We start from the raw sequence: 27,584 nt of genomic DNA, 5'->3' as shown, positions 1-27,584 counted from the left end.
ATGGGCTGGGTGCGGAGTTCTGCAACCCCCTCCCTGGTTCATCATCTGTTCCCTCCAGCCATCTGTGGGAGCGTAGACGTGGGGGACCAGGCTAGGCCCCCTGCCCAGCCCCTGGTCCCCTGCTCCCAGCCCTGGCCCAGGCCCCGCCTTGCCACGAGCAGCCGCGGGCCAATAAATGGCTTCTGCGCCCCACACGCCTGGCCAACTCAGCCACAGCTCCATTCGCTCTGGCTCTTCCCCCCATTCCCAACCTCTCAACTCCCAACAGTGAGCCCTCCACCCATGGAGGAGACATACCTGGAGCTCTACTTGGACCAGTGCTCCTCCCAGGTGAGCCTGGAAGCCGCCGCCACTGTCCCAGAGTCAGGGCCCACGTCCTGCGTACCCAGGAGTCTGCCTTCCTTTTATCTCTAGTAAAACTTCTAGCGACTGTAGGAGGTGGGCTTCATTATCCCCATCTTTCAGTTGAAAAACTAGAAGGTTCGAAAGATGAATTAACTTACTAAAGGTTGCTGGTCCAGTGTGAATACAAATTGGAGACACCTGAGGCTTCTTTCAGTTTGTTGATTCTTACATTTTGAGGTTTTGCTTTTTAATCTAAGAACTGTAGAAAACAGAGGAAAGAGTCCTCAAAAAGAAAAAAAAGGGACTTCCCTGTTGGTCCAGTGGTTAAGACTCTGAGTTTCCATTTTAGGGGCCTGGGTTTCCATCAGTGCTAAGGAAATTAAGATCATGCATGTGGCGGAGTCAAGAACAAGTGAAAAAGCAAGAGAGCAACTTACAGAGGGGGTGGTGGTGGTTGGGGGGTGCTTAAATAGACCAGTGATTAGCAGTGAAGTAGAAATAGTGAAGTCCCACAGTATTTAACATTGCAAAGGAGAGCCCAAGCTGGGAAGATTCTGTGAAAGATGAGTTAATGGCTCTGTAAAGACAGTTTAACAAAAAAGTTTCTTCAAGTATAAGGCTATATTCTGTATACTTAGGGAATACTCTGTAAGCTTGTTCTCTAAGGTGTGTTCCTATAAATAAACTCAGACAGGAGGCTTTCAGGGTTCCACTGACATAAAACATCCCTCTTTTTATCTTGTTGCCATTGCCTCAAATTCCTTGCTGAAGTTCAGTTCTTTGGGTGGGAGTTTTGCCTTCTGCTAAAATGCCATAATTGGAAAAAGGAGGGGAGTCACCGATGTTGCAGACTTTAGTTCTTTAGTGTAAATTGGCTGATGGAATCTTTTCCGGCTAGAACAGAAGAGGCCATGGAAACAGTGGAGAGGGGTCTGGGCCGCTGTCCCCACCTCACTTTCCCTAGGGCCCACCTGTGGGGTAGGGGTGGAGGGAGATAGGGGCAAAATATAATGCAAAATGAAATAAGGTCAAATCTTATTTTAAGAGAATAACTGCGTTCTTCTAAGTGTTTTTGTCTAACATTTAGTCACCGCTGCCATCTGCTGGACTCGTGGTAACAGCACCATCAGTTGGATCCGAAAGTGAAAGAGTAAAAGTGAAAGTCGCTCAGTCCTGCTGACTCTTTGCGACCCCATGGCCTATACAGGCCATGGAATTCTCCAGGCCAGGATACTGGAGTGGGTAGCCTTTCCCTTCTCCTGAGGATCTTCCCAGCCCAGGGATCGAACCCAGGTCTCCCACATTGCAGGCAGATTCTTTACCAGCTGAACCACAAGGGAAGCCCAAGAATACTGGAGTGGGTAGCCTATCCCTTCTCCGGCGGATCTTCACCCAGAATTGAACCAGGGTTTCCTGCTTTGCAGGAGGATTCTTTACAACTGAGCTATCAGGGAAGCCCCATAAAATGCAAAGCGGGCCACAGAAGCCACAGGCCGACGAGGATGGGATTCGAACCCACGTGTGCAGAGCACAATGGATTAGCAGTCCATCGCCTTAACCACTCGGCCACCTCGTCCCAATAGGATCTAGCCAGACTTATTACGGGCTTCCCTGGTGGCTCAGATGGTAAAGAATCTGACTGTAATGCAGGAGCCCCAGGTTCCATCACTGGGTTGAGAAGATCCCCTGGAGGAGGGCATGTCAATCCACTCCAGTATCCTTGCCTGGAGAATCCCATGGACAGAGGAGTCTGGTGGTTCTCACAGAGCCGGACACGACTAAAGTGACTTAGTACACAGCACACACAGATATATATATATATATATATATATACTTCCCATGTGGCACAGTGGTAAAGAATATGAGTTCCATCTCCGGGTCAGGAAGATCCCCTGGAGTAGGAAATGGCAACCCACTCCAGTACTCTTGCCTGGAAAATTCTATGGACAGAAGAGCCTGGCGGGCTACAGTCCATAGGGTTGCAAAGAGTCAGACACGACTGAGCACACACTTTTAGCCAGACGTATTAGCTGAGATAAGTTTGTCATGGAGAAGACATAGCACAAGGCATTCGTGACTGTTCAATTATTAGAAGCAAGATCTTCTGATGGGTGAGGTTATCCTGCCAACTAGTGGTCAAATATAGAATCCAGGCATGCAACTTGGGTGATGTGGGTGGTAATATGTACCAACAATTTTTTTCCATAACAAAGGCCATGAGTTTTATATTAGCTGTTTCCCTCAGTTGCACACCTCATTCCCTCGGTTGATGATAATGGAAGTTGATTAGCCGTCCCTGTGCTGGAAATACAATACATTGATTTAAACTAGTCTTTCCATTTAAATTTCAATAACTTTCCCCCTATGCACATAAATGGAATGATTTCTTATCTCTCCTTTGACTAGAAGGAATAAAGATGAGTCCTTTGTGGAGGCTTGATTAGCACTCAAGGCTGTATCCTCAGCTTCCTTCACTTACTACTCTTTTTTTAAAAATATGATTTTAAAACTCAAAAAAAAAAACACCAAAAACCTTTAAGTCAACTAAAGTTTATAATCAACTTAGGGAGTACAGAAAAATCTGTACTTTTCAAAGTACAGATTTATAGCGTGATTGCCAACTTACCTGAATTACAGAAGTGGGTTTAGAGTAGCAACTTACTACAAATCTAACCAAAGAAAAACATTTTATGAAACATGCTTTTTCTGTATTTTAAGATACATTTTCCTGTTTTCATGAAGTGTGTTGTAACCCTAGAGTAGAACTTTAAGGAGCCTTTCTGGAAAGAGCAGGGTGTGAATATAAGCTATCTGAACGGCCTCCTCCTGAACACACTGCCTGTCAGCCAAGGTTGGCATCCTTTGGGTGTGACATGATGTTCTGTCTGTTGTGTTTTGTCTGTTTTGGGAACGGCCTAGGATGCCCTTACGCCATCCAGATCACCCCTGCTGAGCCCAGCTGTGCCTTATGATGTGGACATGCTTACGTCATCCAATCCAGAGACTGCATTTAATCCCCAGCTTGAAGAAGTCACAGAAGCATCTGGCAGTTTCTCAGCTGTGGATCTTAGCTTCTTACCAGATGAGCTCTCCCAAGAAAATAAAGACCAGACTGTCATTAGGAGCAAGCATGAAGTTGAAGAAAACTGTAAAACTCAAAGTCGGCAAATTAGGTTGCCCTTACCCAGCCAACTGGACGCTGGCCTGGCCTTAAACAGCAGCAGTGGGTCAGGTTCCCATTCACATCTGCACCCTGCTGATGGTAACTCAGCCCAGCCCTCTCCTGAGAAACCACACTCCATGCCTCTGGCGTCCATAACTCCTATGACACCAATGGCCCCTATTTCAGAATGTTCTGGAATTGTGCCTCAACTACAGTAAGTTGCTGTTGTTTTAGATGAGTAATGCTTCTGAGTATAGATTTTGTATTCTTGAATGGGATCATAATAGTGTAGGGAAGAAAATTTCAGATCTCAGTATCCTTTGTTTTATCAGCTCTTAGTGGACTTGGTTTTAGACTATTTACCTGAAAAATGAAGCACCAACTCTTGATCTCCTAAGCAGGAGTTGAGGGTTAGTCTACATATTCCTGAAGGATTATATTGTTTACACTGCTGCTACTGCTAAATCCTTCAATCATGTCTGACTCTGTGCAACCCCATACATGGCAGCCCACCAGGCTCCCCCGTCCCTGGGATTCTCCAGGCAAGAACACTGTAGTGGGTTGCCATTTCCTTCTCCTATGCATGAAAGTGAAGTCACTCAGTCGTGTCCGACTCTTTGAGACCCCATGGACTGCAGCCCACCAGGCTCCTCCATCCATGGGATTTTCCAGGCAAGAGTGCTGGTGTGCCATTGCCTTCTCTGATTGTTTACACTAAAGCACTTTAGTTGTTATAAATTGTGGTTGGAGTTGGAATAACACAAAGGATAAAAAAAATGTAAAACTGAATTTGATTTGCAAGTTGATTTGATGTTGTGCTTTCTATTTTGAGGCATTTTGAAAAAGATCTAAAACTTAATTTTAGTCATGAAATTTTAGAAAAAGCTATTTTAGTCCTTTAGGAGTTTTACAATATACTAAGGACTGTGTAACTATATATTTCACATTTAGAATAATTCTCCCCCTAGGAAGGCACCTAAACCTATAAAATGAAGAAGTAAATATGTTTTAATTATTTTTTACTTTTTAAATCTGGTATAACTTAGGTTGACTTATTTCTTTAGGAACATAGTTTCCACTGTAAACCTGGCCTGTAAATTGGATCTGAAGAAAATAGCTTTGCATGCAAAAAACGCAGAATATAACCCAAAGGTAAGATTTCTCAGTAATTTTTTCAATAATTAGGTTCTATTTAGATGTTCTTTCCTTCATAGGATCGTGATATTGACTCATTCCTTTGTTAATATTTTTTAAAAAGAAAAAATGTTTGGTGGAAGACTTCTGGCAATTTGAAAGTTTAATTGCCTCATTCTCTGTTTTGAACTTATAAAAATAATTTCATTTTCTGTGTTGAATACTTATTAAGCAGTTCTAAACATTAAGATGTTTCTCTTGTTAATCAGAAAAACCTTTCAGTGTGGCTATTTTCAGCCTGATTATGGAAATGCTAACTTTCTTACAATGTCATCATACTCATGGAAATAATTTTTTCTAATTGTTTTCCCATTTAGCTGACACATGTATTTTTTCACTTATAGTTTCTCTTACCTGGGAAATCTCAATTGTATAAAGTGCAAAACTGAAGTGTATGATTCCAGCTTCAATAAAATCTATTTTATTAAATTCTATCTTATCTATTAAAATCAAAGTTTAATAAAATCTATTCTTTTTTGTGTCTTTCCAAGGCCAGGTATCCCATTTTCAGTGGTCTGTTTACCTAGGATTTGTTCATTCAATCAACATTTAATGATTAGTTAAATTACTTAGTACAAAGACGAGTAAGGCCTGGTGCCTACTGGGGAAAAGTTCACTGTCTTGGGTAGTGGAGATTTAAGGAGTTAGATGAGAAAGGCCATATTAGTCAGAACCCAGAGGACCTTGCCAACATCAACTATTTATGGATAAAGTCTTTGTTTTTCCTGTTGTGGTAGTGGTGCTGTTGACATCCGAATTTAAATATTACCTGAATATTACCTAGTGAAACAAAGCTTGCCTGTTTATCTTTTGTGTTGCTAGCTATGATGAGGACAGAAGCCCAGTGACGGGCCAGGATTTTTAAGGATGTAGCTATGATTGACTACACAAGTGAGCAATCAACATCTTGAGCCTATTTTATTCTCTACCGTCCTCAGCTCTCCTCTCAATTTGGTGCATAGGATTTGTCCATACTTAGACTTGACAGCTGGAAAAATTCTGGTTTGGCATTTCAGATGTCTTAAGAATTTAACAAAAGGAATATCAGGTGAGAGTGCCACCTTTTTAGTAAACATCTGGAAAACATTAATAGGCCTTGATCAGTTGTGTGTAGCTCTGACTTGGGGTTCTTTTTACTGTCGGCACTTCAAATGCAATAAGACCTGTTAAGCTTTTAGCATAGGGTCTGAAACATTAACAGATACTCAAATTTTAGCTTTACTATTATTCTTCTTACCTTTTAGAATCATGTACATTTTAGAATCACAATCATTTTGTTAACCTTAAGGTAGGAGAATAGACCCAGACATTTTTTAGTTTCCCACTAAATTTCGATTTATTTAACCCTTTTCATGTCTAGCTCACCCTTGCAACTGGAATAGTGCTAACCCTTCAGTTCAGTTCAGTTGCTCAGTCATGTCTGACTCTTTGCAACCCCATGGATTGCAGCATGCCAGGCTTCCCTGTCCATCACCAGCTCCCAGAGCTTATTCAAACTCATGTCCATGGAGTCAGTGATGCCTTCCAACCATCTCATCCTCTGTCACCCCTTCTCCTCCTCTCTTCAATCTTTCTCAGTATCAGAGTTTTTTCCAATGAGTCAGTTCTTTGCATCAGGTGGCCAAAGTATTGGAGTTTCAGCTTCAGCAGGTGTTAACCCCTAGTGAAGGTTAATTGTTCTTTTGGCTTCTGTCTTTAGAGATTTGCCGCTGTCATAATGAGGATCCGAGAGCCCAGGACTACAGCCCTCATATTTAGCTCTGGGAAAATGGTCTGCACAGGAGCCAAAAGGTAAGAGGAGCCACCCTCCTCCAAAACCAGACAAACAATTCAGTATGTGAAACAAGGAAGGATGGCATTAATATTCTAAAACACATAGTAGATGCAAAATACTTTGCTGAAGAGTTAAATTCATGAAATGCGAAGTTAGGGGTTAAAAACATTCAGCCTCGTAATACTGACATATCCCACTTTACAGTCTCCCATAGTGAAGGGGGCTTCACTAGGCTATTACAACTTGTTTCTAAGGTATATTTAAAATGAAAAAAAGAAAAGCTATAGTAGTAAAGCCTGTTATAAATCTGGGGAAGTAGTTCTTGTGTATTTTCCTCATTGCAGGCAGATACATGGATAGAACTTTTCAAAGGAGGGGAATTAGACATTTCTTGAGCATTAGCTTGAGCATTCACTCAGGAGGGATCTCTTAAAAGGCTTCTCTTTCCTGGATCTCATGCCGAGGTAGCCCTGTGCTGATGGAGGTCTGTTCGCCATAAAACTAGTAGGAGAGCTGCTCTTCCCTCTAGGTGTTAGTAGATGAGTAGTAAATTGTCCTCCTGAAAGGGTGTACCAATTTTCTTCAATATACACTGAGTGTTAATATTCTTCTATCTATTTGCCAAATTTATTGGCAAAAGTTACATTGTTTTAATTACATTTCTTTTTATTTACTAGTGAGACTAACTTTTCATAAGGATATAAACTGTCTACTGTATCTTTTGCCCAATATTCTATGGAGATATTTATCTTTTTGTATTTAAGTATTTTTGCCATTTTGGACTATAAGTATTTCTCCCATATTAATGTTAGTAATATTTTTTTGTTTTTTTTTATACACAGTTTAATTTTGTGTGTGTATGGTTAGTCTATCCAATCTTTCTCTTTATGGCTTCAGTGTTTGGCTTCACGCTTAGGAAGGCATTCCCCATGTGTAAGTATTGACCTCCATATGTTTTTCTTGTTTCTTTTAAGTCTTGCTTTATATTGAAGAGAAGAAATTAATGTTTTGATTCATCGGACATGACAGTGACTTCACTTTCACTTTTCACTTTCATGCATTGGAGAAGGCAATGGCAACCCACTCCAGTGTTCTTGCCTGGAGAATCCCAGGGACGGGGGAGCCTGGTGGGCTGCCGTCTATGGGGTCGCACAGAGTTGGACATGACTAAATCGACTTAGCAGCAGCAGCAGAGCCTTCTCTGGATGAAGGAAATGTTCTGTACCTGTGCTGTCCAGTGTGGTAGCCTCTTGTCACATGTGGCTTCTGAGAACTTGAAATATGGCTAATACCACAGAGAAATTGAACTTTTTATTTTGTTTTAAAATTAATATAAATTTAAATAGCCAGTGTAACTGGTGGCCACCATATTGGGCACAGCGAGTCTAGAATTTCATTTCAGTATTTTCAAATGGCCAGTCAGTGTCCTGATACATTTATCAGAGAATCCATTTTATCTGTTCCTCCCCCACCTGTTTTGCATGCTCTTTACCTGTGTCCAGGTAAGTTTCCAGACTTTCTCTTCTGTTGATCTGTGTATCCTCTGATCTAGAAATCTCCATTTTGAAGTCATTTTTGGACAACTCTGCAAAGATGTACATTTCAGCATTGTTTAAAATGGGAGCAGCTGCTGCTACTGCTAAGTTGCTTCAGTCGTGTCCGACTCTGCGACCCCATAGACGGCAGCCTACCAGGCTCCCCCATCCCTGGGATTCTCCAGGCAAGAACACTGGAGTGGGTTGCCATTTCCTTCTCCAATGCATGTAAATGAAAAGTGGAAGTGAAGTTGCACAGTCGTGTACAACTCTTCTCGACCCCATGGACTGCAGCCTACCAGGCTCCTCCGTCCATGGGATTTTCCAGGCAAGAGTACTGGAGTGGGGTGCCATTGCCTTCTCTGAAAAGATGGCTAGGAAGACACAAATCTGTTTATGATTCCAAAACTGTCCATTGTACCAAAGCCTTTTCTAGGTGCTAGAGACAGTAGTAGGGGAGGTGGGTCCTTCTCTTCAAAGTCTGCAGCTTCCTTGTATACAGTGAAGGGTAAACATGGTACAAATGCTAAAAAAATAAATCAGAGAAGTGTCGGAATATAGCCCAACTTGTCAGCAGTCGCAGTGATTAAGACATCTTTAATATCTTGCCCCTCCCCAGCGAAGAGCAGTCTCGACTTGCAGCGAGGAAGTACGCCCGTGTGGTGCAGAAGCTGGGCTTTCCTGCCAGATTCCTCGATTTTACAATTCAGAACATGGTTGCAAGCTGTGATGTGAGATTTCCTATCAGTCTGGAAGGTTTGGTGCTAACCCATCAGCAGTTCAGTAGGTATGATTGTATAACTTCACTTTGAGTTTACCAAAATATTAAAATTCTATTTGGATTGCTTATATATTATCTTTCAGAGAAAGTGTACATTTTTTTAAGCCACAATAAGTGAAAGGGTTAAATTGCTATACCTAAGTCCTCATTGGTTACCATATGTGTCTAATCTTCTGAAACGGTGGTTCTCAAAACTAAATTGCATAGCGATCACCTGGACGGCTTATCAACACACATTCCTGCCTGGGCTGCAGTCCCCAGAGATTCTGCTTTACTCTGCCTTTCTAACAAGCTCACAGGTGATGCCATTACAGCTGGCCAGAGGCCCACACATTGAGACTCACTAATGTATAGATTTCTAAAAAAAAAGTCACACCTGGCTGGGGGTGGTGGCAATGGCAGGAAGAGAAAGGGTATGATACAGACTAGGTAAGTAGGAAGGGCTGACAGCCAGTGAGAGGAGAAAGAGCTGGAGAGAAGATTTTAAAATAATATTATAATGATAAAGAATGGCCGTAGCATACTTTATGAAGGCAATCCTACCTAGCTTTTGTCCTATGGAGTTTGTTCAAGGGTTTTCTTTTGCTGTGTGTGGCTGTAGCCCCCACCACAGCTTCTTTCATGGATTCATATTTCTTGGGGAGTATCTCTAGCCTGCTTGGCTTCTTAAAACGAAACTTCCCATCTCAACAGCAAATGCTCCTCTTCCAGCTGCTTCTGTGCTTCTCACAGCCTGTTCAGGCCCTCAGAGAATGGTGATGGAGGGTGACTGACTAACACTAAATCCCACCACCCCTTAGGCCAGGGCACTTAAACTGGCTTAGAATCACAGATGCTCTTAAATTCTTGTGATCTAACTTGAACTGAAGTCCTTTCACTCTGCTTTTCCTTCCCTTTGCCTTTATGCAATCATTCTGCTTAATAATAGACAGGGATCATAGAGCTGTGTTTTCTTTAATGTTTGTTAACTCTCCATTGAGAAATGACCTAAACAGAAGTTAAAAAGTGCCTTGTTTTCCCCTAACTTTCAAAAAAAATTTTGTTCATTCTGAGATTTAGCTTTTATGATATTCTTTAAGCAATATCTTGCTCTTGATTGTCTTTTCATTTTTTCCTCTGCCTCAATTTTTTCAGCATATGTTTATTAAGTGCCTATGAGGTACGCCTTGAGTTCACTGAGAAGCACCCCATGCAAGATGTATTGCCTCTTTATGTGTCCTTTTCTTCCTTCAATCTTGGAATGACTCATAGACTCATAGTAAAACCTTCATTTTTAAGAGTCTCTGAACACATACTCTATCTTCCAGATCCTCAACCTTGGACCTCCTGTCTATCTTTCTCTGAGGCAGTTTTTAATGAACATGTGAAAGATGTCTGCCCAATTTTGAGGTACATGTCTGTATTAGTCTTGGCATTCCCCTTTCTGGCCCTTTAGGGCTCTGAAATGATGTGTGCAGTTCCCCCTAAATTTCATTTCTTTTTCACCAAGATTGTCTTCTTTGTAGGTCAGATTTAAATCTGGAGTGGGAGTGCCCCCTTGTCAGTACTTCTACCTCTGAAAAATGAAATTGCAGAAGGGCAAGATGAGAATTCACCTGATGCACTGCTTTTAGTCACTTGGAGTGGGTCTATCACTGTTTTCCCCTCCTCGTAAGCCAGTTTTATGATCTCATTCATCTTTTTTAAAAAATTTGGCCAGATACTCTCACCGATACCTCTTTTTAGTCTCATTTTTGCCTCCCCCAAAATGCCCTCCATCCTTATCTTATGGATTACAACTTCAGTGTGTATTTGTGACATTGGGGCATTAAAACCTCTTTCTCAGCAGATTTATGCCTTTAAAATGAAGACTTCCTTTAATTGCCTGTAGCCCTGTGGGGAACCATGGCAACATACCACTTATAATTGTCAAGTCAAGTTTGCTTTATGTTAAAACCTCGAGTTCATTTAATTCCCCTGATTCTACAAATATGTATATCAGCATCTGATAATACGTATCTCACTTGTTACTGGGCAGCTTCTCCATCAGTCTTTCTACGCCATAATTGTTTTCCATTTTCCCTGAGCAATTTTTTCCCCTTCCATTCAGTTTTTATTGGGTTGGCCCAAAAGTGTGTTCCATCTCATGGAAAAATCCAAATGAAATTTTTGGCCAATCCAATAAATCAAAGTTATCTTAAATATTTCTTAGATGAGTAGAATCTCGGTGGCTACTGGGTAGTAGATGCTGTGATGCTAGTGGTAATCAATGCGGCCACGGGCCCCTGCCGTTATGGAACCACTATTTAAAAGGGAAAACAGAGAAACCAAAGACAATAATGAAATGTAACTATGAAGGTATAATGGTGAAGGTGAATACCTCTTGGCGTGTTTTGGTACCATCAATTAGGATACTTAATGTAACTGGGGAAGGGCTGAAGATAAGGAAGACTTGTTTTGGTACCATCAATTAGGATACTTAATGTAACTGGGGAAGGGCTGAAGATAAGGAAGACTTCTTAAGGGAATGACATTTAAACAGATTTGAATGAGCTGGTTTGGTCCAAGAGATTGGCAGCTATTTGCTGTTTTCAATCTTCATGAAATATTCTCCATCTCTAACCAAAACCTCTTTTCTTTCTGTCTCAGCCTTCTTTTGAAATGAAGTAGAGAGTAAATAAAATGAAGTAAATCTCTAGTTGGGAGTTCATCATGCTAGTACCTTAAAATCATGGTTCTGAAGCCAAAAACAGTTCACCATGATTTACATACCAAAGACTTTTTTTTGTATATATATGTATGTATCTGTTTTTTATTGAGGTACAGTTGATTTACAATATTAGTTTCAGATGTACAACATAGTGATTCAAATTTTTATAGATTATAAATCTACTATTATTATAAAATACTGGCTATATTCCCTGTACTGTATATCTATGTAGCTTATTTCTTTTTACATTATAGCAATTTGCACCTCTCAATCCCTTCTTCTCCCTTTTCTCTCTCCCCACTGGTAACCAATAGTTCATTCTCTGTATCTCTGATTCTGTTTCTTTTTTGTTACATTCACTAGTTTGATGTATTTTTTAGATTCCACATATAAATGACATCATACAGTATTTGTCTTTGACTTATTTCGCTTGGCATAATACCCTCCAAGTCCATACATGTTGTTGCAAATAACAAAATTTTATTCATTTTTGTGACTGGGTGGTATTCCACTGTGGAGAAGGCGATGGCACCCCACTCCAGTACTCTTGCCTGGAAAATCCCATGGACAGAGGAGCCTGGTAGGCTGCAGTCCATGGGGTTGCTAATAGTCGGGCACGACTGAGAGACTTCACTTTCAGTTTGCACTTTCATGCATTGGAGAAGGAAATGGCAACCCACTCCAGTATTCTTGCCTGGAGAATCCCAGGGACAGAGGAGCCTAGTGGGCTGCCGTCTCTGGGGTCGCACAGAGTCGGACACGACTGAAGCGATTTAGCAGCAGCAGCAGCAGCAGCAGTATTCCACTGTGTATATATATCACATCATCTTTATCCATTCATCTGTTGATGGACACTTACATTGTTGCCATATCTTGCCTATTGTAAATAATGCTGCTGTGAACTTTGGGGTGTATGTATCTTTCTGAATGTTTTTATTTCTTTGGCTATATACCCAGGAGTGGAACTGCTGAATCATATGGTAGTTTTATTCTTAATTTTTTAGAATGTATTTATGTATTGGACTGCATCAGGTCTTGGTTGCGGCACACAGGCTCTTCTCTGCATCACTTGGGATCTTTCCTGCAGCCCATGGACTGTCTAGTTGTACCATGTGGCCTCAGTAGTTGCTGCTCACTGGTTTAATTGCTCTGCAGCATATAGGATCTTAGTTCCCTGACTGGAGATCGAACCCTCTTCCCCTGCATTGCAAGACAGATATTTAACCACTGAACCACCAAGAAAGTCCCTAGTCAATTTATGATTTAAGGTAACGATTGATACGTATGTTCTTACTGGAGCTTCCCTGGTGGCTCAGATGGTAAAGCATCTGCCTGCAATGCAGGAGATCCAGGTTCGATCCCTGGATTAGGGTAATCCCCTGGAGAAGGAACTGGAAACTCACTCCAGTATTCTTGCCTAGAAAATCCCATGGTTGGAGGAGCCTGATAGGTTACAGTCCATGGGGTTGCAAAGGGTCGGACACAACTGAGCAACTTCACTTTCCCTTTCATGTTCTTAACTGCCATTTTGTTAATTGCTTGGGGGTTATTTTTGTAGGTCTTTTCTGTTCCTTTCTTCCTTTTGTCCTCTTCCCTTCTGATTTGATGACTATCCTTAATGTTCTGTTTGGATTTCTTTCTCTCTTTTTTTTAAATTTTATTTCTAGCTGTGCTGGGTCTTCGTTACCATGTGCAGGCTTTATGTAGTTGTGGTGATCTAGAAGCTATTCTCTAGTTGCAGTGTGCATGCTTTCTCATTGCCGTGGCTTCTGTTGTTGCAGAGCAGGGGTTCTAGGGCACGAGTTCAGTAGTCACGGTACACGGGCTTAGTTGCTCGAGGCATGTGGGAACGTCCCAGACCAGGGATCAAACCCGTGTTCCTTGCATTAGCAGGCAGATTCCCAGCCACTGGACCACCAGGAAAGTCCTTTCTCTTTGTGTGTATGTATTATTAGATTGTTGGTCTGTGGTTACCATAAATGAAGTTTATATATAGCAATCTGTCTGTGTGTGTGTGTATACACATAATTAAGTTGTTGATCTCTTAAGTTCAAAGGCATTTTAAGAACCCTGAATATTTACTGCCCCCTCCATGATTACTGTTTTTGATATCATTCTTTTTCTTTTTTGAATTCCCTAATTGCCTATTGTGGAGAAGGCAATGGCACCCCACTCCAGTACTCTTGCCTGGAAAATACTACTTTTGTCTTTTAGTTTTCCTGCTAGCTTTGTTATTTACAACCTTTCCTGTGCATTGTTGGCCTTTACCTGAGCTTTTCCCTTCTCTAATTTTCATATTTCTAGTTGTGGCTTTTTCTTTTTCACTTAGAGGGGTCCCTTTAACATTGGTTTGGTGCTGCTGCTTTCTCAGCTTTTGCTTGTCTGTAAAATTTTTGCTCTGTCCATCAAATCTGAATGACAGCCTTGCTTGGTAGTGTATTCTTGGTTGTAGGTTTTTCCCTTTCATCATTTTGAATACATTGTGCAAATCCCTTCTGGCCTTCAGGGTTTCTGCTGAAAAGTCAGCTGTGATAGCCTTACGATAGTTCCCTTGTACGTAACTTGTTGATTTTCCCTTGCTGCCTTTGATAGTCTGTCTTTAATTTTTTCCATCTTAATTACAATGTGTTCTGGTGTGGTCCTCCTTGGGTGGATGCTGTTTGGAATTCTCTGTGCTTCCTGGACCTGGATGTGTGTTTCCTTTCCCAGGTTAGGGACATTTCCAGGTATTTACATACCAAAGACTTTTATTTGCTCTTTTCCCTTTTAGTGTCTTCAGATTTGGTTGGAAAATCAAATGAAAACATTTCTTCTCTGCCCTTAGTCTTTACTTTCTTGGCTCGAACTTCATAGTTCCTATAGAAGTTTTTCAGGGCTCCAGCTAGTATCATTGTCTCCCCAGTGTCCGGAAGTGGCTTGTGGGCAGAAGTCCTGACAGGCTTTCTGCAGGAAAATAGAGTGATGTCCCAGGAAGACATGTCTACACATAACGACCTCCATATACTTCAGATGGGTACACTCACCACCGTCATGCATCTTTCTGGTGCCAGTAAGAGGTCAGAGCCATTTCAGAATGGAATGGAGTTTTTCTGTGTGATCTGGATCCACTCCTTAAGAGCAAAAACTTTTTTTTTTTTTTGCTGCACCACACGGCTTGAGGGATCTTATTTCCCCAACCAGGAATTGAACCTGTGCCCTCAGTAGTGAAAGTGCAGAGTCCTAACCACTGGACCACTAGGGAATTCCCCATGTATATTATAGTGTTCAATTTCCTAGATTTTTTTCTTTCTTTTCTATCCCCATTAGCCATTGTTTTGAGAATAGTTTTATTTCATCACATCCTCTTAACTACTGACATCTTTTTTGTAGGCTCCTCAAGCCTTTCTAGGAAGGAGTGAGATACTATTTATAGGAGCAAATTCTGAATTTGTAAAACTTGGTATGATTTAGTATACAGTATCTGTCCAAAGTATTCTAGTAATGTTTTTAGGTTCTATCTGCTAAAAATGTTAACTGTAGCACTTTATAAATATATCCACAATGTGCTTATTATTGTGGAACTTGGAAATTTTTGAAAATGTGTTTATGTATTGCTATTGATAGACTTTTTTTGAAAAATAGAGAACATTCAACTAAGAAGATCTTAATATATTAAATCTGATGCTCTAAATTTCCTTAATTTCTAAAAGCTTAGGATGTCTGCACTTGGAAAAATATTATGACTAAAAATGAATTCTGTCACTGACTGCCACAGAAATTACCTAAGACACTCAAGACTACTTTTGTCAAGATGGCCAAAAGGTTTTTGGTAAAATGGCTTTTGAAAACTGCTTTTGTGCGCTGGATCTCAAATATTACGAGAAAGTAGTTGAATAGTGCTATTTTTTAACTTCTTTCTTTTATATCTTAACAGTTATGAACCTGAACTGTTTCCTGGCCTTATTTATAGAATGGTGAAACCACGAATTGTGTTGCTTATCTTTGTATCTGGAAAAGTTGTGCTGACAGGTAAGTTCTAAGATTCTGACTTTCTTAAAATTCAACAGCTTTGCGTATGCTTTGCTTATGCTTTGTTTTACCTTTTAAATAACTTTATTCACTGTCATACAGCAATTCTTGGTATTATAGAATACCTGGGAAAAAAATGAAAAGCAAAATGAAAGATAACATCATACATTGGTCCCTAAAGTTAAACAATATAACTTTTTCCATGTTTTATGTCATTTTGATATATTTAAAATGAATATGTTATGTGTTTATGTGTCTGTTCAGTAGCTCAGTTGTGTCCAACTCTTTTTGACTCCATGAACTGTAGCCCACCAGGCTTCTCTGTCCATGGAATTTTCCAGGCAAGAATACTGAAGTTTATAAGCTATTTCCTACTCCAGGGATACTCATCTTTACATCCTATCATTTTAATAACCATTATAACATATGTAGCTTAACTCACTGTTACAAATTCTTAATGAAGGCTTTCAATGTCTGAACAATGTTCCTACAAAGGGGTCAACAAATCTTTTTTCTGCAAAGAGCTAAATACTAAATGTTTTCGGTTTTGTGGGCAGTAGAGTCTCTGTCACAACTGAGCCTTGTTTTATTGTGAAAGTAACTGTGAACACCACATAAATAAAAAGGCTCTAAAGTGTGAATTTAATGTAATTCACTTAATTTACACATATCAAGTAATTTTCTTCTTTTTTCCCCCAACCATTTCAGTATAAAAATCATTCTTAGCTCACAGTCTATACAGAATCAGGTAGCAGACTAGGTTTGACCAGCAGACCTAAGTTTCCCAACCTCTGTTCTAACATGTTCCTGCATCAGACTGGTTCTCCCATTGTCAGGTTATGCTTTTTCTTTGTTTGCTGCTTATTAATGGGACAAAAGTTTGGCTATTTTTATGTGTAGAGAGTCATTTATTAGTGTAAATGCTCAGAAGTGAAGTCACTCAGTCATGTCCGACTCTTTGTGACCCCATGGACTGTAGCCTACCAGGCTCTGGGTCCATGGGATTTTCCAGGCAAGAATACTGGAGTGGGCTGCCATTTCCTTGTCCACGGGATCTTCCCAACTCAGGGATTGAACCCGAGTCTCCTGCTTTGCAGACAGACGCTTTTCCATCTGAGCCACTAGGGAAGACCTATGCTCAGAAGGGGAATATTTGTCTAAAGACAGACCACTTTAAAGCTTCCTAGTACAAATTATTTTATGAAATTGTTTTGAAAAGGTTTATACAATGCAGTTTTTCTATATCATACATTGCTGCCAGGAATGTATCTGAGTATCTTTTACAAACTCTCAGCAACATTCAAAACAATAATTTACAGAAAAAAACTCTAACTGTGTAAGTGAAAGGGATCTCACTGGTAATCAGAAATAGAAATTGATCGCTTTTCCGCATAGTAAACAGCATTTCATCTTTTTAAAATAGCGTGTATGTAACTTACTGCTTTTTGTCTACTTTCCCCCCTCTAAGGGTTTGTGTGAGTTTACCGTAGTATTGAAAATAATTACTCTTCGTTTTATTTGTGAGTTTTCCCAGTTTCACTTATTTTTACGTAAAAGTTTTTTTAATTCTTGAGGTAAATGGTTGAGGCTCTTTTCCACACCATTCTACTGAAGTTTGCTGGTTTCGCCTTATTTTGTCTGACTTTTTACACATTTTACTCTCTGGGACCAGGATAAATACCCAGTTTTTATGGCACGAGCCAAATTGACTATTCCCCACCCCCAAATAGCTGGCCAGACAACCTAAAACTACATATCCTTCATTATTAATATCTGATGACTTCTTTTTTGGCCTTTATTTTAAAATATGGGTCTGGTCTCCAGTTCCACCTTTGCTCCTGAATTATACTATGATAATCCTACTGTATTTTTACTACATTGTGGTTATGAATGTGTGTTAATCCTAGTGAGCTCTATATCTGATAGGCCAATTTCCTGTCATTGCTTCTCTTTGATTAGCTCCCCTCAAATATTTATTCTTCCAAATAAACTTTAAAATTTAATAATATCTTGCCCCATGTAAAGCCAAATGAGATTTCTGCATTAGCTGAATTAATTTGAGAAACATCGATAAAGTTATCACTCAGCATCCAAAAACATTGAGTGTCTGTTACTAAATCTTGAGAATGCCCAGTAAGTGTTACAGTTTTTCTTTCAGAAATAATGTATCTTCAAAATTGGGAGAGCTTGTTTAGAATTCAAGAACCTTTTGAATACAACAATGCAACAATTGTTCAGATGCAACCAGTTTAGTGTCTAGAATAATTAAGACCTCCTGGTAATTAACTGGCTTCCCTGGTGGCTCAGAGGTTAAAGCATCTGCCCGCAATGCGGGAGACCCGGGTTTGATCCCTGGGTTGGGAAGATCTAGTTTCCCTCTATATGTCCTGGAGAAAGGGGAAAAAGCCTGCCAAGTACATTGAATAGTGTAGATACTGCAGGCAAATATATGCCCTCCTCCAGGGAAAAAAAATTTTAAGATCTTTGGATGGATGCTTTCATCTATGTGTTATGTATCATTAGGAAACTGTCTTATTTACAAGTACAAATTGCCAAGTACAGGCTAAGTTCCTATTATAGGTATGCAAGAACAAGTTTCTTTAAATATCCATAATTCAGACCAACTTTCTTAGTTATCCCAAATAAAAAGGAAAAAGATATACTTTCATGTGCACATTTGCTAGGAGTTTCAAGTTACAAAAGTAAAGGAATGTCAACTCAGGGTACTGAAGACCATATAATACCCTTCCCTGAAAATTTGTCAATGTGTTCAGCTCAAAGAACAGGCATAGCTAATTGTAAAATTGTCTTACTCCCTTGAGGTGCCAAAGCTGCAGTCAGCACGTCCAAAGCTACAACTGAATGAATGGTTAAATGAACTGAGAACAAAGAGGACCTACTTTCCTACTTTGTCTTTCATCATGGTCCCAGAGAGCAAATGGCAAAGGGACCTTAACACAACTTTTTCTGGTCTATGATGCTTTTCTACAGCTAATATGACATTTAGGACCCATGCTTTTTCTCAGACCATGGTAAAATGAATAGTCTAGCTAGGATCTGCTGGAACAATATACAGTGACAGTATATATGTCAGTTTTCACTTCCAAGATGAGACATAATAAAGACATGTTAAGTACTCATATACCAGGCATTATGATAAGTAAGGGCTTTTATGTGGGTTCTAGTTAACTCTCTTGGTTTCCCTGGAGGCTCAGTGGTAAAGAATTCGCCTGCAATGCAGGGGATGGAAGTTCGATCCCAGGGTTGGGAAGATACCCAGGAGAAGGAAATGGCAACCCACTCCATATTCTTGCCTGGGAAGTCCCATGAACAGAGATGCCTGGCGGGCTACAGTCCATGCGGCTGCAAAAGAGTCAGACGTGATTTAATGACCAGACAACAACAGTTAATTCTGTGAGGTTGTGCTTAATATCTCAGTCTCCTCACCTGTAAAATGAGGACAATGGAGAGCTTAAGTAACATTAACAATGTCGAACAGCTGTTCATGCTGCACATGCCTGGTTTCAGACCACCAACTTCATGTACGTACACTATCCCCCAGCTCTTTAGATGTCTATGAAAACACCTGTGTGGTCTTTTGGACACCTTCCTCCTAATACTCCTTGTCACCTAAGGAATGGCAAATACTCTTAGTGGTGAGAGGCAGCAGGTGTGATAGCTAAGAGGCTAAGCTGTGGGAGCCAGTCATCTAGTTTTAATCCAAGCTTTACCATCTCTTGGCTATGTTGACCTTGGGTGAGTTTGTGCTCCACCTTGATTTCTACATATGTAAAAGGCAGGGGCCCATAGAAACTACCTGCTGTAAACACAGTATAGATGTTAGCTGTTATTACCTCTGTGAAAGCCCGCTCTTCTTGAGTTTTCCCCAGCACTGAAAAAGATGAATTGTTGCTCTCGTGCCTTGCCCAGATGATAGGAATATGAAGTTTAAAGAGGCTTTAGTAAAATGCTTTTTATACTTATTTCCTTCTGGCATAAAGGATGCAGAAGCTGGGTCTTTGTTAGGGAGGGTCATTCTCAATCAGCTGGGTGTCAGTGGTTCTTGGAAATGAGTGGGTCGGAGGACACCATAAAAATGGCAAGATTTAATAGTGAGTGAGCCAGACAGAGAACAGGATATCCCTGTTGATCATTGCTGGTAATTTACCACTAAGAGCGACTCAGTATATACTGCAAAATGTATACCTTGAGAGGTTAAAGTCTGTTTATTTTTTCCCCAATTTGTAAGATTTTCATTTATGTGTATACACATACGGTATCCCTTGGGAAAATAAGATGTGTACTTGTGACTTGATGTAAGAATAGAGTTAGAAAATCCAGGTAGTCCTGGGAAGAGATATTGGGGCTGGCTAAGAGGTAGGGAGGGCTTCCCAGGTGGTGCTAGTGGTAAAGAACCCACCTGCCAATGCAGGAAACATAAGAGACGTGGGTTCCATCCCTGGGTGGGAAAGATTCCCCTGGTGGAGGACATGACAACCCACTCCAGTGTTCTTGCTTGGAAATTTCTTGGACAGAGGAGCCTGGTGGGCTACAATTCATAGGGTCACAAAGAGTCAGACATGACTGAAGTGAATTAGCACGCATGCATGTATGCAAGGGGTATGGATGAGTTTGCAAATTCTATTGTTAGATGATAGATATTTAATAAACTTTGGATGCCTACGAGGTACATATACTGTTTTAGGTGCTCAGGATGCGAAAGCAAATACAACACACTCTTTATCCAGCAAAAATCCAGCCCTGGTGAAGGAGACAGACAAATTACATGATACCGATTCTCACAGAACCAAATGATAAGCCATGAATGCATGAACCAGCCATCCCAGCATCCCTAATCCTGAAGTACATTCTTTTAGGACAGTAAAAATGGCTAAGCTCTTGTCAAATGTTACCATTTGAAAAGGACTTTTTGCAAAAACTTGTTCATGCAATCCTTATAGTCACCTTATGAGAAGACTGTTGTCCTTGTTTATAGGTGAGGAAATAGAAGCTCAGAAGTTAAACAATATGCCTGTGATTTCAAACTTAGTGGGAGGGCTTGCATTTGAGCCCATGTGGTTTGATCTCAAGCCAGTAGCTAGTGCTTTCCTCAGTGCACTAGCCACAGAATTTCTACCTCATTTACCACAGTTAGCAAAGGTGTTTATCCCCCAAATTGGTGTCATCATAACTTGAAGGAATGATCTGGCAAAAGTGAAAGTTGCTCAGTCGTGTCTGACTCTTTCCAACCCCATGTAGCCTGCCAGGCTCCTCTGTCCATAGAATTCTCTAGGCAAGAACACTGGAGTAGGTATCTGTTCCCTTCTCTAGGGGATCTTCCCAACCCAGGGATCAAACCCAGGTATCCCACATTGCAGGTGAATTCTTTACTGTCGTGAGCCACCTGGGAAGTCCAGGAATACTGGAGTGGGTAGCCGTTCCTTCTCCAGGGGATCTTCCCGACCCAGGAATAAAAGCAGGGTCTCCTTCATTGCAGGAGATGGAAGTAAAGTCCAATGCTGTAAAAAACAATATTGCATAGGAACCTGGAATGTTAGGTCCATGAATCAAGGTAAATTGGAAGTGGTCAAACAGGAGATGGCAAGAGTGAACATCAACATTTTAGGAATCAGTGAACTAAAATGGACTGGAATGGGAAAATTTAACTCAGATGACCATTATATCTACTACTGTGGGCAAGAATCCCTTAGAAGAAATGAAGTAGCCCTCATAGTCAACAAAAGAGTCCGAAATGCAATTCTTGGGTGCAAGCTCAAAAACGATAGAATGATCTCTGTTTGTTTCCAAGGCAAACCATTCAATATCACAGTAATCCAAGTCTATGCCCCAATCAGTAACGCTGAAGAAGCTGAAGTTGAATGGTTCTATGAAGACCTACAAGACCTTCTAGAACTAATACCCAAAAGAGATGTCCTTTTCATCATAGGGGACTGGAATGCAAAAGTAGGAAGTCAAGAGATACCTGTAGTAACAGGCAAGTTTGGCCTTGAAATACAAAATGAGGCAGGGCAAAGGCTAACAGAGTTTTGCCAAGAGAACACACTGGTCATAGCAAACACCCTCTTCCAACAACACAAGAGAAGATTCTACACATGGACATCACCAGATGGTCAACACTGAAATCAGACTGATTATATTCTTTGCAGCCAAAGATGGAGAAGCTCTACACAGTTGGCAAAAACAAGAGGAGGAGCTGACTCAGATCATGAACTCCTTATTGCCAAATTCAGACTGAAATTGAAGAAAGTAGGGAAAACCACTAGACCATTCAAGTATGACCTAAATGAAATCCCTTATGATTATACAATGGAAGTGACAAATAGATTCAAGGGATTATATCTGATAGACAGAGTGCCTAAAGAACTATGGACAGAGGTTCATGACATTGTACAGGAGGCAGTGATCAAGACCATCCTCAAGAAAAAGAAATGCAAAAAGGCAAAATTGTTGTCTGACAAGTCTTTAGAAATAGCTGAAAAAAGAAGAGAAGTGAAAGACAAGGAGAAAAGGAAAGATACACCCATTTGAATGCAGAGTTCCAAAGAACAGCAAGGAGAGATAAGAAAGCCTTCCTCAGTGATCAGTGCAAAGAAATAGAGGAAAACAACAGAATGGGAAAGACTAGAGATCTCTTCAAGAAAATTAGGGATACCAAGGGAACATTTCATGCAAAGATGAGCACAATAAAGGACAGAAATGGTATGGATCTAACAGAAGCAGAAGATATTAAGAAGAGGGGGCAAGAATACACAGAAGAACTATACAAAAAAGATCTTCATGACCCAGATAACCACAATGGTGGGATCACCCACCTAGAGCCAGACATCCTGGAATGCGAAGTCCAGTGGGCCTTAGGAAGCATCACTATAAACAAAGCTAGTGGAGGTGATGGAATTCCAGTTGAGCTATCTCAAACCCTAAAAGATGCTGTGAAAGTGCTGCACTGAATATGTCAGCAAATTTGGAAAACTCAGCAGTGGCCATGGGACTGGAAAAGGTCAGTTTTCATTCCAATCCAAAGAAAGGCAATGCCAAAAATGTTCGAACTACCACACAATTGCACTCATCTCACACACTAGCAAAGTAATGCTCAAAATTCTCCAACCCAGGCTTCAACAGTATGTGAACCATAAACTTCCAGATGTTCAAGCTGGATTTAGAAAGAGGAATGAGAGATCAAATTGCCAACATCCACTGGATCATCAAGAAAGCAAGAGAGTTCCAGAAAAACATCTACCTCTGCTTTTTGACTACACCAAAACCTTTGACTGTGTGGATCACAACAACTATGGAAAATTCTTCAAGAGATGGGAATACCAGACCACCTTGCCTGCCTCCTGAGAAATCTGTATTCGGTCAAGAAGAAACATAACTGGACATGGAACAACAGACTGGTTCCAAATTGGGAAAGGAGCACATCAATGTTGTATCTTGTCACCCTGCTTATTTAACTTATATGCAGAGTACACCATGCGAAATGCTGGGCTGGATGAAGCACAAGCTGGAATCAAGACTTCCAGGAGAAATATCAATAACCTCAGATAATCAGGTGACACAACACTTGTGACAGAAAAAGAAGAAGAGTTGAAGATGAAAGTAAAAGAGAAGAGTGAAAAAGTTGACTTAAAACTCAACATTCAGAAAACTAAAACCTTGGCATCTGGTCCCATCACTTCATGGCAAATAGATGGGGAAACAATGGAAACAGTGAAGACTATTTTAGGGGGGGTTCCAAAATCACTGAAGACGGAGACTGCAGTCATGAAATTAAATGACACTTGTTCTTTGAAAGAAAAGCTATGACCAACATATTAAAAAGCAGAGACATTACTTTGCCGACAAAGGTCTGTCTGGTCAAAGCTATGGTTTTTCCAGTAGTCATGTATGGATGTGAGAGTTGGACTATAAAGAAAGCTGAGCACTGAAGAATTGATGCTTTTGAACTGCGGCGTTGGAGAAGACTCTTGAGAGTCCCTTGGACTGCAAGGAGATCAAACTAGTCCATCCTAAAGGAAATCAGTCCTGAATATTCACTGAAGGACTGATGCTGAAGCTGAAGCTCCAAATACTTTGGCCACCTGATGCAAAGAACTGACTCATTGGAAAAGACTCTGATGCTGGAAAAGATTGAAGGCAGGAGGAGAAGGGGACAACAGAGGATGAGTGGTTGGAAGGCATCACTGACTCAATGGACATGAGTTTGAGCAAGCTTCAGGAGTCAGTGATGGACAGGGAAGCCTGGCATCCTGCAGTTGCAAAGAGTCAGACACAACTGAGCAACTGAACTGAACTGAATTCCTGCATTGCAGGCAGATTATTTACTAGTTGAGCTACCAGGGAAATTGGTGATCATCATACATTTGAAGGAAAGATCTGGTAGATTTCGTTTAAAAGAGAAGGGTCATATAATCGAAGTCTGGTGCTCCAAATTGAGAGGTTTGATTATAGATTGATTATTAATAGGACTGTGGGGCCAATTTAGGTTTCCTCAAAATTTTTATGGTAATATTTCAGTGAGGAAATATTTCACTGAATTGACCAGGTTCCCTCATTGGGATTTACAATTCCTGGCGATGTTTGTTTGCTTACCTTCCATGGAAAGGAAGGAACGCAGATACATGAAGTCTTCTCTCAAAGTTGATACTCACGATTCAGGGCATCTTCAACTTCGTGGGCCTTGCTTTCCCACACAATAAATTTTAAAAATTGCACTAGACAATTTTCCTAAAGCCTTTTTGTGTCCAAAGTTGTTTTTCTATGATATAAAAAAATGATCACTCTCAGTGTCTGTTCCCTCTTGGGCAATGGGTGTTTTGTACTCTCTAGGGGATACCAGAACGCTATACTATTTTGGGCTTGAATGTAAAGCTCTTGCTATTTCTAAAAAAAATTTTTGGCTGCCCCATGAAGCATGTGGGATCCTAGTTCCCTTACCAGGGATTGAACCTGTGCCCCCTGCATTGGGAGCTTGGAGTCTTAACCACTGGGCCAGCAGGGAAGTCCCTAGGTATTATTTTTAAGTGTTATGAAAAAACTGAAGTGCATGGTTACCCAAAATGCTGGACCTGGATATCTGTTACTCAGATATAAAAAGAAACTTAGTTGCCAAAAAAAAGAACTTTAGTTTTGGGGAGGGGGCATTGGGTGAAGGTGTATCTGTGCCTGCTATACCTACTGTGCTTCTGTGGTGTGCTGTGTTTAGCCACTCAGTCACGTCCCACTTTTTATGACCCCGTGGACCATAGCCCGCCAGGCTCTTCCGTCCATGGGGATTCTCCAGGCAAGAATACTGGAGTGGGTTGCCATGCCCTCCTCCAGGGGATCTTCCTACTTCACTGTCTCCCAATTAAGGCTGTTCTATTCAAATGTATCCAGAACCTGAAAAAGTCCATCAAACGAGACGCAGAGTCTTTTTATAGTGATGTCTTACTTTTTCCCAAACTAACAGTTTGGCTTCTACAAAACCAGTCTCTTTAGAAACTAAAATTTTAGCACTATAATTAAAATTTGCTGAGACTTAAGGGACTTTCGCTACCTCAAACGTACCGAGTTTCTGTTAACCATTCAATGATTGACCCTCCCGCCTCTCTACCAGACATCTTTGAGGGTAGAGGCTCTTTGGCAGTGAATGAGTAACTTTTGCCCTTGCATACTGTTCCCTGCCCCACCACCATATTAAGCTAATAAGTACTTCATTTTTGATTCTTAAACTTTTTTTAATTTATTGAGATAAAATGCAAATAGCGCAAATATAACCATTTAAATGAAAAATTGAGGGACAATTAGTTCATTCAAAATGTTGTGCAACCACCAACTCTAGTGCCAAAAGATTTCCACTATTCCAAAATAAAGTCCTATGTCATAGGCGGTTTTCTCCCCTTTCTTCCCTACCCTAACCCTGGCAACCGCCAGTCTCCAGTCTCTGAATTTACTTATTCTGGAGATTTCATATAAATGGAATCATATAATATGTGACCTTTCATGTCCGACTTCTTTTAACATAATGTTTTTGAGGTTCGTCCTCATTGTACTATGTATCAGCACTTTATTCCTTTTTGTGGTGGAATAATACTCCATTGTCAGCAATGAATATGCAGCTACATGCATATTATTTGTCTGAGTACTTACTTTCAATTTGGGGAGTATATTCCCAGGTACCCAGGAGTGAAATTGCTGTGTCATGTGGTAATTCTTCTTTTAGCAGCTTTGAGGAACTGCTAAACTATTTTCCATAGTAGCTGAACCATTTTATGTTTCTACCAGCAACGTATGAGGCTTCCAGTTTCTCAGTCTCTTTGCCAACACTTGCCATTTTCCACTTTTTAAATTGTTCTAGCTCATCCTAGGTTCTGAATCCTGATTTCTACCTACTTCTCAAATCTCTTGATTCTCCTTTTGGGAATTCCCTCTCATTCGTCCCATCCTTAAACCAGATAACTACGTCTCACACGTTATTTCTGCTGTCTTACTTAGCCTTTCTCCTAGCTAAGTTTATAGCTCCCAAGAACAAGTCTTTATCAACTTAAAAACTATTTTCCATTTTTCTTCATGTTAACAGTTTTTAATACGCTTTTCATTAGTCTCCTTGTCTCCTGCCCAGTATCAGATAATAGTTCCCTGATGGACTGACAGTTCCACATAAGTACTACCTGTCCTTAACCCTTAACATAACATGCCTGTGTAGCATTGAAAGCGAAAGGTAGTTAGTAGGGCTGACTGATAATCTCGCTCAAGGGTGGGTGGTGTGTCTAAATCATATTTTTATCCATTTTAACCCCTAGAGCAGTTGTAATTAAAGACCTCCTGAAATTTAACTCTAAGGGTAACAATGGTAGAGTCTTTCCCTCTAATAATCCCTTCCCAAATTGAAATTTAAAACTTTAGAACAGTTCCAATTTGTCTCACTCTGTTAGTCAATATTAGGGAATAAGGATGTTAACTAAGGCTGAGTAGATCAAAGGAAGTCCCTTTCGCTGGTAGCTAAGTGCCCACAGCTGCTGACGAAGGTCATGTTCTGTGGTCATGTCCATGGCACACCAAGAGATAACATTCCATATTTCATACTGTGCCCTAGGAGGCTAAAGACATACTGATGTGCCCACATTACAGAAATACTAGAAAAATCTGCTCTAGGGTATGTTTTTGTGGGAATATGACTGTAGTCACCAAATTCTTTTGTCTTTACCAGGAATAAAGTACTTCTCAGGTACACCTAAAGTATTAAAAGTAATTGGAAGTGACAATGAAATTTTAGTCTTAAGAAAATTTTAGCATTGCTTTTATATTAAAGATTATGTAAACTTGGATTTCTTTATAGGTGCCAAAAAACGTTCTGACATCTATGAAGCATTTGAAAACATCTATCCTATTCTAAAGGGTTTTAAAAAAGCCTGAATATATCATTCAACATCTCACAGTATATTGGTTTGAATATATGCATAAGCCCAGCAACAGAAACAGCTAGACTGTAGATGTTCCATGCACATTTTGACTTTAATTATTAAAGTGTGATTCTGTATGTGTAACCATGCCTAAGAAATAACACTTTTTTTCGAAATGACTATTGTATGTTATTTTTAAAATGGAAAAAGTAACCTGATTTCAGAATTTGAAGAGTTAAGGCCTTGCTAGAATGATATTCTAACATCATTAAAATTTAATGCTTTGTTCTTGTTAAAGATGTAGTACATGAACATGTGTTCTCTAAAAATGTATAACAATATATAGAAATTTAAAATATCTGTATAAAACAGGATAGAAATTGTCTATTGTCTTTTTTTTTTTTTTTTGCCTTTTTAAATATTGAGTAGATGATCCCGGCCAGTAGGTACAGGCCTGTGATGGATCCTGTCAGAATACAAATGAAACTTTAAAGTCTGAAAACTTTAAGAAAAATTAAATAATTACATATCCTTTTGTTTGAAATAATCAGAGAAAAGTATTTCTCTCCCTAAAACTTAAACTTTCAGGAACCATTCAGGTTTAGTATAAAGTCTATTTTGAAGACAGTTTAGGGATTTTGTGCTTTTTTTTGTACCTTCATAACCCTGTGTAATTGTATTAAAATAGATCAA

At 40.1% G+C, this 27,584-nt stretch overlaps 1 protein-coding gene and 2 non-coding genes across 3 annotated transcripts; 1 reads left to right on the top strand and 2 right to left on the bottom strand.

Moving 5' to 3' along the window:
• On the top strand, positions 1 to 26,904 carry TBPL2 (TATA-box binding protein like 2). The gene is made up of 7 exons (XM_027552881.1): positions 1 to 330; positions 3,265 to 3,722; positions 4,573 to 4,660; positions 6,402 to 6,493; positions 8,631 to 8,798; positions 15,395 to 15,489; positions 26,828 to 26,904. The coding sequence occupies exons 1-7, from the start codon at positions 1 to 3 to the stop codon at positions 26,902 to 26,904; spliced, it is 1,308 nt and encodes a 435-aa protein (XP_027408682.1).
• On the bottom strand, positions 1,840 to 1,921 carry TRNAS-GCU. Its single transcript has one exon. It is a non-coding gene; the product is annotated as a tRNA-Ser (tRNA).
• On the bottom strand, positions 14,650 to 14,722 carry TRNAE-UUC. Its single transcript has one exon. It is a non-coding gene; the product is annotated as a tRNA-Glu (tRNA).
• Positions 26,905 to 27,584: the final 680 nt, after the last annotated feature.

This window comes from Bos indicus x Bos taurus, chromosome 10 (genome assembly GCF_003369695.1).
Source record: "Bos indicus x Bos taurus breed Angus x Brahman F1 hybrid chromosome 10, Bos_hybrid_MaternalHap_v2.0, whole genome shotgun sequence".
NCBI lineage: Eukaryota > Metazoa > Chordata > Mammalia > Artiodactyla > Bovidae > Bos > Bos indicus x Bos taurus.
This window is presented reverse-complemented; position numbering and strand designations above follow the sequence as displayed.

Coding starts and splice junctions, on each gene's coding strand:
- TBPL2 (XM_027552881.1), top strand. CDS start 1: ATGGGCTGGGTGCGGAGTTCTGCAACCCCCTCCCTGGTTCATCATCTG. Junction 4,661..6,401: donor ACGCAGAATATAACCCAAAG/GTAAGATTTCTC, acceptor TTCTGTCTTTAG/AGATTTGCCGCTGTCATAAT. Junction 8,799..15,394: donor ACCCATCAGCAGTTCAGTAG/GTATGATTGTAT, acceptor ATATCTTAACAG/TTATGAACCTGAACTGTTTC.